Source organism: Triturus cristatus, chromosome 4_2 (genome assembly GCF_964204655.1).
Source record: "Triturus cristatus chromosome 4_2, aTriCri1.1, whole genome shotgun sequence".
NCBI classification, from domain to species: domain Eukaryota; kingdom Metazoa; phylum Chordata; class Amphibia; order Caudata; family Salamandridae; genus Triturus; species Triturus cristatus.
The window spans coordinates 48073025-48091487 of NC_140586.1; the positions used below are offsets into that span (position 1 = coordinate 48073025).

The 18463-nt window shown below is 44.8% G+C and overlaps 1 protein-coding gene across 4 annotated transcripts in view; it reads right to left on the reverse strand.

The window, feature by feature from the left end:
• PRKAG1 (protein kinase AMP-activated non-catalytic subunit gamma 1) overlaps positions 1–18463 on the reverse strand; it is a 268130-nt gene continuing 249667 nt past the window's right edge. For all 4 annotated transcript variants that reach the window (XM_085600412.1, XM_085600411.1, XM_085600410.1 and 1 more), the window contains exon 13: positions 1–4505. In XM_085600412.1, the coding sequence (XP_085456538.1) occupies positions 4489–4505 (17 nt within the window). In that variant the 3' untranslated portion in view covers positions 1–4488. The remainder of the gene's footprint in view (positions 4506–18463) is intronic.

Genomic DNA, 18463 nt, shown 5'->3' on the forward strand with positions numbered 1-18463 from the left:
TGCAAAGGTTTCACTTTATTATGAATTGCAGATCTACAAAAAATAATCTGTATGCAGTACAAACACGGATCAAAAGACGAAGAAATTATACAATGAGAACAATCATGTCATCATAATCTGTGTAAAAGTCTTCTGCTTTCATACAACTTTGAACTTAAAAATAAAGGCAAAAAGAAAAATCTAATCAAAAGTCTGCAAAAATTGAAAAATAATGTTTTTTAAATACTGATAAAAACGATAACAACTGTAAAAAAAAAAAGCCATATAGAGATTTCCCACTGGTGCCTAAAATAGTTCTGTGAGCCAAGTGAATTAAGTACATGTGTGTAGGCCCCTGTAATGGAGGTAGGGAGAAGGCTTCTAGCCCAGCAAGCTAGCGGGTTCTGCGACAAGTGAAGTACCCACTAATTAAAGCACTCCAAAAGGTTCTTTGCATGTGAAGGGCCATGGAATGAAGGTCCTCAGAACGTTTTACCTGTGCACATAACCATGGGCCCTTGAAAGGAATACAAAGTGAAGACTGATAATTGTTTTTATTCCAGCAGGCTGAGGGGGTTTCACTGCATGTGAGACATATACGGGGCAAGTTCTCCAGACGGTTCTACATAGGTGGCGGTCTACGCATACGTGAACATTTCTAAAAGCTCCTATTTTTGTGGAGGACCATGGAGTTGACCCTTCTAGAAAGGCCACACCGTTTGAGGGAAATGCCTAGATAATTATGCATATTATGAACACCTTACCACAGAGATGCCAAAAACGTTTTATGTGTGGACAACCTGTGGTGTCAAGGCCTAAAAGGTTTAACGAGTGGTTAACCCTAGGAGGGAAATGTCCTGAGAGTTCTATACATATTGAGGAGTCTTAAATAAAGATACCCAGAACATTCTCCATGTTTGGAAGACCCTGTGATGGAGAAGTCCAGATGATTCTACATGCACGCCTCAAACTGAATCAGTGGGTGCTATTGGAATGCCCGCTTCTCCAAAGCACAATCACAGGATCTTCCACTATGGCCAGAAAAACCTCAATCTTCAGCACAAAGATGCTGTAAACAAGGGCGCTTTTCTGCAGAAGAGAAACATGTCTCTACCAATCGTAATGTCATCCTGACCCCGGAGAACCATAGAAGCTCTGAAGACTATAAACTGTTGTTGGACTAAGATTGGGTGGTAAGGAGCAAGAACTACCAAAAAAAATCCAAACTATTACAACCTAAATAATTTAAAAGAACAGAAACCCAACATGTCAAATTATAAATCCCTGCAACTTGTTTCCTCCCACTGAGTGGAGCAATGTTAAGCTAACATGGTAGCAAAGGCAAAAATGGATAAACAAATGTTGGTCCGGATATTACCACAAAAAACTCAGTTTGTGGTGAAAAAAAATGGATGAACAAGGTCCTTAAACTATACACAGAAACAGGCATAAGACACGAGAACATCAAGAAACAAAATAAGGCAAGGAAAGTCTCAATGATGCTGCTGAGCCCCTGCTGGAAGGGCGACGTATTTCGAGATTGGAAAAAAAGGTTATGCAAGAGAGAGGCAACCTGCTGGAGGAGTCTATTTTTGTCCTACTCGGAGGCTGCTAGTTTGTTGCATCATTCACAAAAGTATGCACCAAATCGAATTATTGCACATCTATGCCATTAACACAGGTTTAAAGAACTCAGTAACACAAAACAATTAGTAGATCACATTTTGGAAAATCTGGGGCAGACTGCCATCAGCAAAAGGCTACTGGTAACCACGTGGGGAAATGTGCGCAAAGATGACCAGAAACATGTGCAGTAATGTTAACACATTTCATTTTTATACTCCAGAAACACAAATATGAAGATAATACCATGTGACGAAGCGGGCACTGCTTTGGTGTATCACGATTGCAGTGACATTGAAATTGGGTTTGGGGGACTGACAATGAAAGCCACATTTAAAGGAGAACGGTGGATACTCCAAGAGAGAAACAATAAGGAATGAGTGAATCCTCCGCACACCACACATCAAATCGAGACAGTGCAAGCAAGATCTACCTTCATTATCAAAGGTAAAACCGAAATTGGAGGAAGACAGCCACAACTCTTCTGCACTGGACTCTGCGAGTTTAGACTTCACCCGAGTCATTCTAGACACACCTACGAGGTATGGCAACAGGTTGCATATAACAGAAAAAACGACTTGCTATTTCTAGCCCAACCACTAGATGGCGGGAGTTATGTAGAGTTTGCCCATCTATAAACTAAGCCTGCCTGTAAAACTATTGTTACAGGTATGTAACTGGTTTGTAATGATCCTTAGTGTCACTCACAAGCCCAACATATTAATATATGTTAAATGCTCGTCAAAGCAGACTAGCGGCACACTCAAGAAAGAGCTCGTCAAAGCAGACTAGCGGCACACTCAAGAAAGAACTGTCACCTTACAGGTGTTTTGTGGGCCTACTTGTGTAATTTACGTAGCGTAAGGCCTTCTTAGATTCAACAGTACAACTTTTTTTTTGGAACACATTTTTTTTTTAGCAAAACTATAGCTTTCGGTTTGCTCTTATTTCGGTAATCTGAAAATATAATGAAGCAAATGAATCTAGTGAGAAAGAATGTAGATACATTCTACAGCTTTCTGCACTGGAAGTGCATGATTATTTGTTTTGGTGTGCAAACCGTCATGACTTCCTCAACGAAGACCTTGAATTATAAATGGATATGGTATAAAAAAAAACATATGTGTTTCTAAGAGCTTGGGCGAACGCGGCTCAGAAGGACCACGTCTTCATTTATTGCTAAGGTCAGAACTGCAGTGTGCTCATGGGTCACTATGCTCAGGTAACAACTGGCCTCAGACACTTACCGGGGCCCTCAGACATAAATCAGGCAGACCTGGTACCCGACAAAGGTCACTATAAACGGAGCTTAGGGGGATATAGGTGAAATTTCTCACATACTTTCTCATTTTCCTGGCTTTACAGCCAGGGCCTGACAGGTCTTTTATTGCACTGGGCATTTCCACTGCGGCCCGGAGCTTCCAGGGGCAGTTTTTTGTAGTGTAGGGGGCCGCTCTTGGTGCCTCTGTCACTTTCCCCCGCTACCAGAGGTTAGTTGTAGCAAGAAAGGAGAGGCTTCACAAGAGAGAAAGAGAGAGGCTGAAGGGGGAAGATAGAGAGAAAAACGAGGAGAGAGAATGGATGGATGGAAAGAGAGACTGCGCAGAGATAAAGGCAGCAGGGCTGGTTGAGCATGTTTGGCAGAGTTGCTTTGGTTCCCAGTCCGACCGTGTCTGCTGGACCTACTTGTTCACAGCACTGCACAGCCCTGGCTGCATCTGGGATACACCAGTGGTCCAGAAGGCAGTGCCCTGTTTGAGTGATGTTTCTGGAGTGTTAGATAGGGCAGGGACAGTGTTTCCCCAAAGTAGTGGATTTTTGATTGCAAAGATGGTGCAATTTTTGTCTGAATTAAGGGGAAGGAGCAGTTGGTACACGTTTGTTATGATCAAGGAAAAATAAACACTGAAAAAAATGAATGCACAATACACACACAGTAGAATAACCACCATCTAAAAACGAATTAACCCGTTGTACCCAGGTGGCAGAGTCCCGACAACTTTTGAAAAGCAAAACCGCATCCTTTAGTAAACATTCCCCCCAACCCGGCGAGCATGCTTAACAGTTCCTATGCACAGCGCCTCAATGAAAGCGCAGAGGGAGCTGGGCCTGCGGAGAGACCAGGGAGCATTACAGAGAATACTTGGGTTTCCGACACGCTCTTTCAGACAGAAGGTGCTAGTGGTGTCCACAGGCAGGGTCATACTTTGACCACCCGCCTCCCTCAGACATAGGCGCTGGTGACGCAATACATCCCATGATGGTGTCACATGGGCCCAATCCCTTGCGCAGGAGTTGGGGGCCACAGTCTCTCTTGAACACGCTTTATCCAATGCAGACAGCGGAGAAGATACTCTGGAAAAGAAAGATGGGCCTAGTTGGTCAGTAGAGTGCTGGTATTTTTGGAGTGCTGCGTTCGCTCTCACACAAACTATCCCATGATGCTTCCCCACTCAGCGCAGAGCTGGTGTCTCTCGGACACCGTCTCGCGCACTGTGTCCCGTCCCATCCCAGGGTTACAGGGAGACGGACACTCGGTGCAGCGCTCGTGTCCGCGGACTGGTGTATCTCACAGGAAGACGTCTTTTCGAGGTGCTGGTGTCTGTGGGGCGTTCCCTCCGGCACACGGTATCCAATGAGCGCGCGCCTGGGAGGCACGCTCAGTGCAGCGGCCATGTCTGCAGGAAGCACCTTCTCGAGGTGTCTCGTGGCCGCCCTGGGTGTGCTCTTTGGCATGCTGCTCTCCAGCGAGCAGTGGAGGTGCGAGGTATTGAGGCGGCTGCCCCAGAGAGCCTGCTGGCACGTGCCTCTGGTCTGCTGGTGGCTGGGTTATGACGGGAGGGGGGCTCACATGCTGCACAGACCAGCCTTTGTCCGCTGCCTGCTTTACAGCAGGTTCTCTCCTGGGGGTGGAAAGAGATGGAAAAGTTAATTACTTCGTAGATATCATTGTTCTCCATCACATCCCTGGATTCATTAATGACTAGCATTGCAGGAGTGCAAGACCCAAGAGCAATTTACAAGAGACATTCTACCCCCGCCCCCTTTTTGTTGAAACACAAATGCCCATCTTAAGTCACAATTTCTTCAATTTAAAGAAAGCCCGGCAATGTAGAGACAGCGGCTTCTAAAGCTTTCTTCTACTTCTTTTTAAACTGAAAAAATAAAAGCTGTCAGATAGGCTCTAGAGCCTTATATAGAGAAACAAATGCCCTGTAAGACCCAAACACGTATTTAACAATACACTGGCAATTATTTAGTGCCAATACAATTTATAATTACTAAATCAGGTAGTAAATCCAGTCTACATAAGTGAGGGTGATGCCTCGATGGCTTGCACTTCTTTGAGAGACGAGGGGCCTCTGCCACTGACTTGTGTATTGAACACATTTCCATCATCGACTCAGAGACCTAAAACTAGGGACATAGAGAGTCTTGAAGGCGCCCAAATATTACTAGTAAACCGGGTTGAGAGAGAGGGGCTGGGAGATGTTGAAGCACATGTCCAGCTTTGTGGGCCTCCTGATCAGAAGCTCCTCAGCTTTAGTACATGATCCACTAGTGTTTTCTAACTGAATATGTTGTAGACAAGTAGCTATATATGATCTTCGTGACTACTATGACGGAACATATATTCTCAGACTTTGTTGTCACTTATCACTATTAGCCGGTGTCGTGGTAGGAATGACTACACAGCAATTGAGGGGATTCAGTGTAGACCTCTTCCTGGATATCTCCTGTGGAGGAGGTGTGGGGTTTCTCCTTTTCGTAGGCACTTCTTGTGGTGAAGCAGTGGATGTCTTTGGATAAAGTATTTTAAAGGCCTGCATCAGAAGTTCCTCTCCATTCTCAGGTGCCTCCTAGGGGAAATAGTGGTGTATTTTCTACTGGGAGTTGAGGAGACTGAGATGACGAGCTAAAAGTCAAAGTCTCCGTATGCATACCTCTTGACATTGTGTGTCTCACTGACTGTGATCCTCTAACTGGTATATGTAGGACATCAAGTGCCTTGACAAGGAGAAAACAGGTTTCTTTGCTGTATGATAGAGTGCTTCACCACCATACCACATAACACTAAATACAAACCGTGGGGAATGCCCCACTCAATGCTTTTTTCATCTTTTCTTTGATCCATTCTGGGGAGGATTGCAAGTGGTTTCAGATACTGTGGCTATAAAGGCGCCCACTCATACTTCTTTTTGAGGACTAAGACCTACCAACTGAAGACTGAGTCGGCTCTGGAAAATGTTTGGTAGGTCTAATGCAAATTCCCTTGCAGTACTTTCAATGTACTTTTGAATGTTTTTGACTAATTAGAAGGCTCCAACTGGTCCAAAACGCAGCAGCCAGAATGATTTTGAATCTCCCTAAATTTCATTCTATCGCCCCAGGAATTTGAGAGCTGCACTGGCCCCCACTTCACAAGCAGATTAAATTCAAGGCCCTTTGTGTGGCTCACAAGGCCCTGCATTATGCAGGACCTGAATTCTTATGGGACCACCTTAGATAGTATGCCACTAACAGACACCTGTGTTTGGCTACAGCTAGAACTATCGCCACTTCCAGATTCAAGAAAGTGAACTGGGGTGGAAGGAGCTTTGTCACCAGCACAGCCAGGCTCTGGAACACTCTCCTTCCACATCTTAGAGCTATTTCACCCCTGCTCTCATTTAGTAAGGAACTTAAAATGTGGCTCTTCAGCAACTAATGGGTCCAATCTCATCAAGCTCAGGTTTAGCAAGCGCCAAGACACCCACGAGTCTACGTGTGCTATATACATTTCTTTAACATAACACTCCTGAACAGTATGGCTGTCAGGTAGCCTGGGAATGCATAAGGCACAGGCATCCTTTTCTGACTTTTTTTTGTTTTTTTACACTTAAGGGACATTTAAAAAAACAATGAAGGCAAAATGGATACTTGTGGTTGAAAATCTGACCTAAACAAACTTAAGAAAAATACCACTAAGCAAAAGACTACACAAAAAACATTGAGTAGTACCCTTATTTGTAACATTAAGTTTGATTTAGCGAAACACAGGCAAAAAGGTCAAACTCCAAACTGAGTAGAGAAATAAAAAGAGCCGACAGCCAAATAAATGCCCGTTGGGACTGCAAGATGTCTCGAGACCTAGAGGGCCTGTGCAGTTCATTACTGTGTAAACTAAAGTGCCTATCTGCATGCATTCAGTCATTATTTGTATTTAAAAAATAACTAGTAAAATGAGTTGAGGTTACTGTGTGTATGTTGTTTGAAGGGTTTTGCTGACTAGTTACACAAGCCCTTGTAGAGCCAATAGGTCTAGCTTTAACGTGTTACCAAAAGCAAAGACAGGTGCACACTAATGGCCACAGTCCATATGCAATGCCGCTGCATAGGATGGTGCCCGGCACTTTAAGCTTAAAATAAAATAAAAAACATGGCACATCAATAGGAAGCACAGAAAGAGGCAGGTTCCACAGAGTCGAGGCACTAATAGACTTTGCACACTTGTACAGGTCTGTGTTTACATGCATTCGCCAATTGAGGGCAGGCAGGTTGGCTTCACCAACGCTTGCTTTTCTCAGTGCCGTGGTGGCAGCTGGGCTTTATGCTGGTGTTCGCGCTGAGATTGCAACAGTGGTCAGTGAGGAAATCAGTCATGCTGAAGTGGCAGCTGTGGCCCTTGCTTTGGTTGATGTTGTCTCCACTGTGGTGACAGCTGTCATTGCTGTTGTTGCCCCTACAATTGTTGGAGCTGTGGATGCTGCTCTTATCCCTGCTGTGGTTACTGCTGTGCTTGCAGTTGCTGCTACTTTTGTGTCTGCTGTTGCAGCTCTGAAGGCAGCTGGTTCTGCTATGACTGCAGTCGAGTCTCTGCTATTGTTTCGGTGGCAATTGTTTTTGTTGCCCCTGTCATTATGGCAGCTGTGAACCCTGCTGCTGCAAATGGGTTCAGTGCTGTTATGATCGCTGATGTTGCTACTACCATCACTTTTGTGGTTACAGCTGCGAGTGCTGCTGTGAAGGCCGCTCTTGTTTTGTCTGTGGTGGCAGCTATGGTTATGGCTGTGGAATAACCAAATGTGTGTCCTCTCTACTCGCTGTGCAACATGATTCCAACTGAACATCAATGATGAAGCCCAGCAAGGCCAAGCCTAGTCTGGGTTTGCCTATATTCCTTGTTAGAGGTGACCAACCTTAGAAGTTCGGGCTCGTCTGTCCCTGTTTAACCAGGACCAGGGCTAATATGTGTATGGTTGCTCCATATCTGTAGTGAAGAGTGAGCAAAAGAGGACAACAGACTTGTAAACCAGATTAGAATTTGGAATGTTGGAAGCTCCATTGAAGACAATGGAGCGCTCCATCCTTTAAAAAGCCTGGAGTTCCAATATTCCAGTGTTGTCCTTCACAGCTGTTGCTGTGAACATAGGCCTCAGGGAGCCCACGGGTGTTTAAATCCCCTTGGGATCCCATAGGCTTTTGAAACAACTCGAAGCCCGAGCACACATAAGTGAATTATAATATTGTAATACAAAGCATAACTGCACATGACAGTGTAGACGTTCTTGGGCTTTTATTATCTTCTTTTTAGGTCCAGCCAACGCGTGTTTCGTCGTCCGGGGAGTTAACCCACAACTTCCTCACGGCCTTATTGATGAAATAAACCACCTTGAACCTCTGTGCTGGTCAGTAGGTAGCGTGATCGGTGTTCAATGATAAGCACAGAATCTGTCAAGTATGTACATATGGCCAAGTACACCTCTAGGTATGATCACCAAATTAATATAGGATAGAAATCCAATGCCTTCTGTCAATCTGACACGTACACCGATCTGCGTCGCGTCGTCCGGTAGTATCAGCAAAAGGGCACCGAGTATGGCCCGACAGACAACTCAACAACTCAAAAGGACGCCTATCCACCTCCTGACCGGCTCAGAGTTTGCTGACCATTGACCAAAAGGGCATTTCCATTTGTTTGTGGTTGGTAGGATCTGGAGATGAAGTCTTTGTCTTTTCTTGGTTCCTGCATCTGCAAAAACGATTCAGCCGTGGATAGTACCATTTAAACACATCGCAAAACACGCCACTTAAGACACACTTGTGATTCTATTTAAAGATTCTGCTACATTTTGAACTCCAGAGAAGTGAACTGCTGTGATATGAATGTCTCTGTACAAACATGGACGTTGCCTTGGTTGCTGAAATTAAAGAATTGACAGACAAGTGGACTAATTTCAATTCCAGTCGTTTGATGTGACACAGAATCTGTCCCGAGACAGTGTCCTATGAACCTGAAGGCGATCTATATGGGTTTCCCAGTCTTTTTGAGAATCACCTGTGATGATCAAATTAGAAGACATTTGTGTAAAGAACTCATTAGAGAAGGTTTTCCTCATTGCACCTAGAAGGGAATGGTTGAATCACAGACAATGCCAGATTTAGTTTGCGTTCCCAACTGTCTGAGTCTTGGCACCACTGATTGGCAATGCACTGTCCCATAGGTCTATTGTGAAATTGGGATCAAGTAAAATACAAGAAGCCATGGAGCCTAGAAGTGTGGATATCTGGTGCACAGTGACCTACAGAGTCGTTCAGAAGATTCAGACACCTCAACTGGAAAGAAAACAGTGGCTCCTCCAAACAATACACTCTTGCGTGTCCAACACTGCCCCAAGTAGTAGATGGAATGGATGTCAACCTCAAGTTTGAACGATTGATTCATAGGGCAACACTGATCAGTGTAGATACTGTCTCTTAAAAATGTAGCATAACTATCTGAGGTGTCGAAGCTTTCATTAGCAAGTTGTTCAAGTGAGGATATTCAAAAAATACTCTGTAAGCTGCAATTGCTGTCATGCACTTCGGGAAGGTTTATGGGGCGGATTACAATCTGTAAGTATTCTTTATTGGTAGTGGTCTTCCGGACGAGAAACATTAGACATTTTCGATATTTCTTCACTACTGGAATAGTAAAATATGCTTCAAGAAAGAAGTCTATTGAACACATCCGGATTGGTGTAGTTCCGGCTACATTGGATGAAGTGCAAGCATTCAGATTTTTTCCTTTGCTTTATCCATTTGTTCACCAGCAAGCAGAAGAAGGGTCTAAACTCTTTCTTTGGCACATAATTTCGATCCAGAAAGATGCAGAAATACATTTCCTTTTCTTTATGGAAATAAAAAAATTGTTCTACTGCAGGCTTCCATAAAAGGATGTTGACTTCCTGCGGAAGCTTGTTCAGATGTAAATGACAAGTTTCTTTGGTGGAATCGCTAAAGGAAATGATGTGAACTTCTGAGCATAGCCGTTTTGCACTATATTTAACACCCATCTGTGGCCTCTTTTTTTGTCACTCTTATGAGATGGTTTCTGAAGCGTACCACTACTGGGGTATGCCACAGAAGAGGGAGAAGGGGGGGAAATCACTGTTTAGCTGGATATTTTCCAATGGTGGCAGATGGTTGTTGACCTCCTCTCCCTTTTGTTGATTTTTTTGGCTCATAATATTGCCTCTTATGCTGCTGCTGGAATTACTAGGGATACTGAGGGGTCTGAAAACACTGTTGAACGATGCATCTGAACTCCAACCTTATTTGTAGGCCAAGGGACCACTCTATCTTTATTTGCCACATCTCTTTATCGACACGCAAACAAAACCAGGTGGTACTGAACAAAAGAAAGTTAAAGATCCTTTGATGGGCTTCAGGTTTAAGACCAATGAAGTAAAGTCCAGAATTACGCAGCATGGCAATTCGAACGACAACAGAACGATTGGGACCGTCTCACGAACCAGCAGTAGCACTTAACTTAATTCAAAACATTTTGAAAGTCCTCAGTGAAAACCAGCAATGAATACTATAAGGATCTATCATATCTGCCGCGAGGTAGATTCATTGTTGTGCCTGAAGGTCCACATACATTTCTTCCTTCTGTGTTCAGCTTTTTACTTTCTTTCTCTGTAGGTGCAGTGGAGGCTGGAGCCAACCCATTGTATTTCCTTGTGCCTGTCACTAGGAAACAGTGTGGTGGTGGGGGGGTCTATCGGAGGAACAATTTAGGTATTAGGAAAAAACTCCAGAACTGGTTCCAATAAACCTTGGTCTAAAGTAGTAAAGTCTTGAGGTGGATAAGTGGTGTAAGGTCTCAAAATTAACCGAAGACGAAACCAGCAGTGTTGGTATTGGAGTATTACGTTTCTCAACTCATCTGACCAGAATTAAATTGCAGATAATTAAATCACTGATTGGAGAAACGGTGGATGAGGGTGATTTTGTAAGAGTAGACAAACCCCTACGAATGGACAATTAAACAGTTGAATAAAATCTTGAACATGATCTTGTATGTGAGGTGTGCCTCCTCGAGGGTCTGGAAAAGTGTCTTGACCTCGAAGAATGAGGTCTTCTTGAGAAATGTTACCTTAGTCTCAATGATCTTGATATCCATGGAGTACAATTATTTGGAGACGGAGGTAGTAGCGACACAGGTTTTTATGTTGTAGTAGATACCTCAGATGACCCAGGAATTGGAGAGATGGATACAAGAGATGCTGGATGAGTAGAATGTGGCAATCCCTGTGAGGGTGGAGAGAAAGAGACTGAACACTGGTAAAACTGTTCAAATTTGAGTACATTCTTGAATACTCAGGGTCCCAAAATTAAGCAATCTCCAGAGCTTTAATTTGCACATCCAGTGCGCTAATAAATGCATCAATCTACTCGATAACATGTACATCGACAGAGTGGTGGCTCAATATCGATCAATGTTTTGATGTACTGTATTTCAATGCAGAACTGGTCCTCTAAAGCAAGATGGTTTTCAATGTCGAGCTGGGTGTGGATGGTGAGCAAGTAGTTATTGTGCTGGTTCTCACCATCATAGATCTCAATGATGACTGAGGTTGAGTCTCTTTTCACCTTTTGATCTCTTGAGGGGAAGGACACATTTCCCAGATCTTCTTCATTATTTCACATGTCTTTGATTGCCCTCCTGGACATCTTACTGCAGTGTGTGCAGTCTTTGGGTGGAATGGGATTTAGGAAGACAAACAGTATAGATTGCTTTGGGGTCTGCCTGGGCCTGCCTTCTCACACAAAGTGCTGGCATTTTGAAAGTAAAAAAAAATGTTCTCTTAGAAAATAAATACTCCTAATCTTAAAAGGCACTGAGAGAAAAGCTTTCTAAGGAGCAAAGTTGGGTTACCAGCTTCTCTGGACTACAGCCTATTTATCTACTTTGCCCTGCTTTTCTCACTTTTCCTTTTAGAAAATATCTTTAAGAGTTTGTCATCACTTTTTCTGACGGAGTGACTTTGTTTTTTCTAATGAAAAGTGTACGATATTTTGTAAAAAGACCTCCAAGTCATAGCACGTGGAGGGACTATCCATTGCGGATTATTTTAAATGAAGATTCCCTGATGGATAATAATTATACTACCTGTAGCCTGCCCAAGAAGAGTTGCCCCTGGTCTCATCTGCTTAAAATAGTCTCCCAGTTCCATGCTTCAGGGTACTTCACTCCTCCTTGTGAGAAGTGGATGCTGCATTTATGTTTACACTACTGTAAGTGTAGTAGGGTGGGAATATGTGCTATATTTGACTGCTACAGCCCAGGAATCAATTGTAGGGAAGTGTTGATGATACATAGGACGGAGGTTGGAGGGAGGCAACCAGACAGCAATGTGATTTACAGGGCTTCTCCAAACCCTTCCTGATGTCATTTTAAATGAAGCTGACCCTCGGTGTGGGGCATAGGAGACAGACGGCTCCTTTGAAGTACACAGATAGCCCTCTTCCTGCTGCATTCCGCCAAGAGGCGTTATTCCTACCAAGTTATTAGCTAGCGGAGTGAAGAAGCCCACCCCCTTTTGTTTTGGTTCTTCCCACCCCTCCTTTCTGCTGATACTAGAGGATGAAGAATATCTAGGATGAACCGTCTGAACTGTCCTAGCACTGGGATGTGCAAACAGCAATCACTGGAAATAGACATTAAGAATGGGACAGAAACCTCCACTCAATGTGCCAGGATTTCACATTGACAAGTGTCAGGGGTCCCAAACCAGTGGAGACCCAGAAAGACTTCCGAGTACTAGGGTAGAGGTCTCTGACTGACCACACCACTTTTTCAGGTTGAAAAAAAAACAAAGAACATTGATGTTGTGCTGGAAAAAGGGACCTTGAACAATATGAAACAGAAGAGCCCGCTTTCTGCTGGAGTGGGTTAGTGGAGGTATTCCTACATGAAGGAAATGCTTTCTAAAAGGAAAGGGCCTTGAGGAAATATGCAGGAAGAATAACTCCCCATGTACTGCACAGGAAAGGATCTGCACTGCCAGGCCATGTAGCGAGGCCTTGTGACCAAGGGCCCCTTCCAGTGGGCTCCTGAGAAAGGCAACTGGCATCTTGGATTGTTGCTTACGTCTGGTATCCTCTAACTAGCCGGTGGAGAATTTTGGTTAGACAAAGACTATCACAAAAGACAAAACAAATCAGCTCCTTTGATGGCCTGAGGTTAAGGAAAAATCACAAAGTCTTCGTTGGTTTCCTCCAAAGAAACAGAAGCATCTATGACAGCCTGGTGCTGCAGAAAATGGAACAGCATTCAACAGTTGTACTTCAAACCCTAAAAACAATTACAGCCGTGACCTGGGTGGATTCTTCATTTGTGAGTTTGGTGGGCTTGAACTTTGAGCCTGAGGAAGATTCCAAAAAGAACAAATTCCATTCGTCTGGCAGGCACGAAAGTGCATCTCTGCATACCTGTACCTGCAAAGTCCGTCTTCTTCTGGACTAGAAGCATGCCCCTGGGCACTTCCGCAACATCGGAGAACATTGTTGGAACAAGCACGGCATGGACGGAGATTGTGTGCGAGCAGGCACATGTGCGGAAGCAGCACCCTAGTATTTGGCAACAACACAAAGCAATGAGAAGCAGATGCCTCAGGACATTAAGAGAACAGTGTGCCACTAAAAGTGTGAAGACCATAAGAACATTTATAAACACCAGGGCAGCTGTGTCCCAGTTATAGAGACTACCTACTTTTGCCAGTATTATTCTTGATGTAACTTTCACCCCTGGGAAAGAAAGGATCACTTAATGAACTGCACCGAGTTTAACACACTTTCTGTAATAATCCAATGGCTGTCTTCCTACGTTTCCTGATGCAATTCTGCACTTTTTGCCCTCTGAATTTCAGGATTAGTATTAAGCTGTGAACTATGAATAGGTAATCTTTGTTTTTAAGTCAAAGCACTAATAGGACAATGATTTATTACCAGCTATTATATGCAGGCTCAGTTCTGAGTCTCTACCACCCATTGCCGTCCCGAGAAAGCCTTCAACCCCTATGCCTTGGTATCACCTGGGTTAAGTGGTAAAGGGGTGTATATGGTGTTCAGTTTTTTGTCCATGGCAGGGTAACCACAGGACACCAGAGGTAAAAGGCTCCCATCATTACAACATGAGCCCAGTAACCCTTGATTGTCATAAGATGCCTGAAAAAGTCACTGCTATAGTGAATGCTGTTGTTGCTACTTGGGTTGCCGTGGCAATTATTTGTCTTGCTCCCACGTTGGGAGAGCTGTGGTTCCTGCTATGGTCCTTTCTGTGGTTATTGCTGTGGACATTGCTCTGGTTCCTGTCATGCTGGCAGCTGTTGTCTTTAATGTGGTTGCAGTGGTCCCTGCAGCTGTTGCTACTTTTATTGTTCCTGCTGTTGTGACAGCTATTGTTCCTGCTGTAATTATATCTATGGTCACTTCTGCAGTCCCTGCCTTGCTGGCAGCTGTTTTTTCTTTTGTTGTTTTTGCTGTGTCAGTGCTGTGGAGGCATCTGTGGTAGCTGCTGTTATGACAGCTGTTCTTGCTGCTGTGGTGGCAGATCTAGTTGTTGCTACGGTCCCTGCTGTATTTCAGCTATGTTTGCTGCAGTTGTCTCCATCATAACATGCGTGATCGCTGGTGTGGTTAAAGCTATGGTGCAAGCTGCCCCTCCTCTGGTTACTACTGTGCTTGCAAATACTGCTGCAGCTGTTTTTACCACATTGCTGGTAGCAGCAGAAGGCACTAATAAGGATAAGGCTACTGCCATGGCTCCTGTTGCTGCTGCTGTGGTGGTTCTTGCTATGGTAGAAGCTATTGCTGATTCAGTTGTGGGTGATGTGCTGTTGCCTGTGATTGATGCATTTTTTTCTGATAAGTTTTCTTACTAAGTTGAGACAACTGTTGTGGTCACTGCGTTGGAGAAAGCTGTAGTCAATGCTGCGGCGGGAACTGTCACAGCTGCTGCTGTCCATGTCCTGGTCAAGGGGAAGATGTGATCACTGCTCTGGTCCCAGTCCGGTCTGTGCCATGGCTTTAGCAGTGGTCACTCGTACGGTCCACTACTGTGCTTGTAGTATTTGTTGAAGCTATGGTGGCGAGTAAAGCGGACGCAAAGCCCCACTCTATATGTATTTCTTACGCGATGTAAAAAGAATGCCTTTTGTAGTAAGGACTCCCTTAATACGTACATACATTGTTAAGTTAGCATAACCACGTTAGATGTTAGAAAGCCATCTTGCTGCTTTTGCACACGACACTGCGTCTACATGTTATTGTTTAAACAAACTGCTGACTCGCGCTTTGCCTCACATGAGAGCAATCTGTTGTTACCATCCCGAGCTCTGCGCAGCTACCTTGGTCTGTACATGATGTGACAAACAGTCTGGGTTGTTAGACAATGCATGTTTTCCACTCTAGGTTGATCGACCCACTATTTAGCCATAACACACAGGCAGCTGCGAATACCTGAAAGATGGTGCTTTTAATATTGCAGACATCATGTTTAGTATTTAGACCGAAGACGAGCCTTCCTGCGAGAAGACTCCTGATGCTCCTGTGATGTGATTTCACTAAGCTGATCTTTGAGGTATGGGGTCCCCCATTCAAGCCTAAGAGACCTTCTATTAGCATAATAATAATATTAGCTTCTTAGTAAAGGGAAGGTGGTAGTATCCACTGTCATTATAACATGATCACCCCTTTTATATTCTATGGTATTGTAACGATGCTGATGGTTTTGATTCTAATCATTTGTCTGCTTGTATTAGCCAAAGTACTGCATCTGAGGACACGTGGTCTATAAAAATAAACTCTTTTTATTTTCACCGTGTCTCCGTTTATTCTTGTTGTGGACTGATGTGAGAATAATATACGAACAGGTATTTCCGATTCCCACCATTCCTGAGAGTACACTGAGTCGCTTGTTCTGGGTTGTCTTTTCATTGGGACCGCCGAGCCAAATCTCGGATAACGAATGGGACACTTATGCTAGCCGGATACTGGGTTCTGGGTTCTGAGGTGAGTTTCTGGTGCACCACAATTCACTGAGGTCCTGGGGTTCTACGCATAGTTCTGTGTATAAGCAGAATCCCTGCAACATGGCGCACCTAACGTTTGGTCTATGAGTTGAAACGCCTTAGTAGTGCTTATATTAGTCCACAACACCCTCATTCTTGTTTCCGGATAACAAGTCTGACGGATTTAGAACCTACCTATTTCTTTTGATATAGGTTTCTTCAAGCTTGATCATTAAAAAGGTTATTGAACCCTTGTGCTACTGATTACTTCGAGTGTAGCTTGTCCATATGGCGGTAGATATTGTGGCGCATAGCCGTGCAGCTCTGAAACGTCATTTGACGCAGTATGGGGTGCCGGACACTGGTATGAACGTCATCTTTGTGGTAGGAGCCGATGCGGCTCATCCTTATGAGTTATTCTACTCTTGGGTGACGATTCCGGCAGTAAGTGAGGACGATAATACGTTTCATTCTTACACTGCCACTGCCGTGCCAGCGAACTATACACCGTATAGGACACAGGAAATACCAATATCTGCTTGGCAGCATCTTATTTGGTTTAATGGCGCCCTTCCCCATGTGGTTATACCGCAGAGAATGGGCCCTTTATCGATTGCAGGGGCCACTTGGCCGGTACTAGCCGGATTTACGCCTCATCCCCGTTACCTCACGGTGACGGTGGCTGAATTGCGTGTACTGCACACTGCCCTTATTACGGTATATAGGGCTTTGGTGCAGTACGTGTCTCGCAATATGCAGGCGGGGGCACCTGCTGTTGCGGGACAACCTACTGACCACCACGCGGTGGTCATTAGTCCTGTTATGGTTAATTCTGTTATGGGCAAGCGCCCCCAAACTAGGGATGATTTCCCGTTTTGGCTTGCTGAAAAATTTGACCAAATAGAAGCGGTATACCCGAATACATCTCCTGTGGAGAAACACAGGATCCTTACCATTAGTTTGCCTAAAGACTTGGTCCCCGACATTGATGATTGTGTAAACTGGGGCAAGGTCTTTGCAGCGACGTACTCGCAGTGCTTTGGCACTCCGTCTATGTCGGTACTACCCTCCGTTATTAAGCGTGTTCAAGATAACCACGGTGCGGAGTCTGCGGTAGAATTAGGAATGCAGCTACTCGGACAGTTTGACCTGGTGGCTTCCATGATGATGTGTAACCTTAAGGGTGATGCTATGCAGTTCCAAGTTCGTAATTAACTGAAGAAAGTTGCTGATGAGGATAAGCCGTGGGAATTTGCGAAAATAATCTCGTCTGCGTACAGAGATTTGGGTCGTAGCTCTTTAGGAGTTAAACCTGTGGTCAAAACTCCCGAGATTAAGCAGCAGGGTAAGGCGGAAGCCTCTGGTAAGGATGACCGTCCAAACTTTCCGAAACAAAATTGGCGGTCAAAACAACAGGGAAAGCAGCAGCAGAAACAGGGCTCTCGGCCTGCCTCTCCCGTTCAGTCAGGTAGTGAACGCACTTATGATCTGCGAGATCGTGCTACTATTAAGTCTCCTGATAGGTTTCAGGTTTCTGAACAACGTTCTCCTCGTTCTTCACAGGAAACATCGGCTTCACAGTCCGGTGGCGGAGGCGGTGGCAAAGGTCGGGGTGCTCCACAACCACGTGACCAGCCCCGGCAGACTGAGGGTAAAGGCAAGCAGGACGAATTTGCACGACAAAGACCCCCGTTTCAGAAGAAGAAAGTGGCTGCTCTGACGGCAAGGTATGCCTCAGATAGTGCGGACACAGCTTCGGAACCGGACATGGGCGCTGACGCTACTGGACAGCGCAGCGGAAATTACCATAGTCCGTCAAGCTCTGCGTCCATTTCTGGCGGCGACAGCAACTGATATATTGGTTACTGTTGAAACAGCTGACACCAGAGTGGCTCCCCCTGACAGACTTTATGAAATAGTCTTACTAATTGAGGGTGACATACAACGTACAATAAAGGGGATTTTTTGGGATAATCTGACTACCACCTATGATATCCTCCTAGCGGAGGCAGATTGGCCCCCAGCTTTCATTTTAGAAGCTCCTAGAGGGGAGGAGGTAATCCTCCCGTCCTTTGCGCACACAGTGCCTAAGGACCAGGCTGAAGTGTACGCTGAGGAGTGGGCGCGGGCGCTTGCGCCGGCGGTGTATCGTACTCAAGTGGGATGGGACCGGTTGTCCCCCTGCCATGAGATTCCATTGCGGTCTATGCCCCAGCCTCAACCCCAATATCCCATGCGTCGTGAAGCTAGACCGCACGTCGCGGCGATCCTTGAACAATTGGAATATCAGGGTGTTATTGAAACTTGTGTGTCCCCTATGAATAACCCTTTATTCACTGTAACGAAGCCTGACGGCTCGTACCGTTTAGTTTTGGATTACCGGCACCTAAATTCGCATTGCCGGACCTGCGCGGTACAAAATACTCACAGCTCGGCTCTGGTCGACAGTCTCGTGCGTAAGAGATTTAAAACGACACTTGACATTTCCAATGGCTTTTTTAGCCATAACCTGTCCACACTGAGTAGCCAGTGGATGGCGTTTA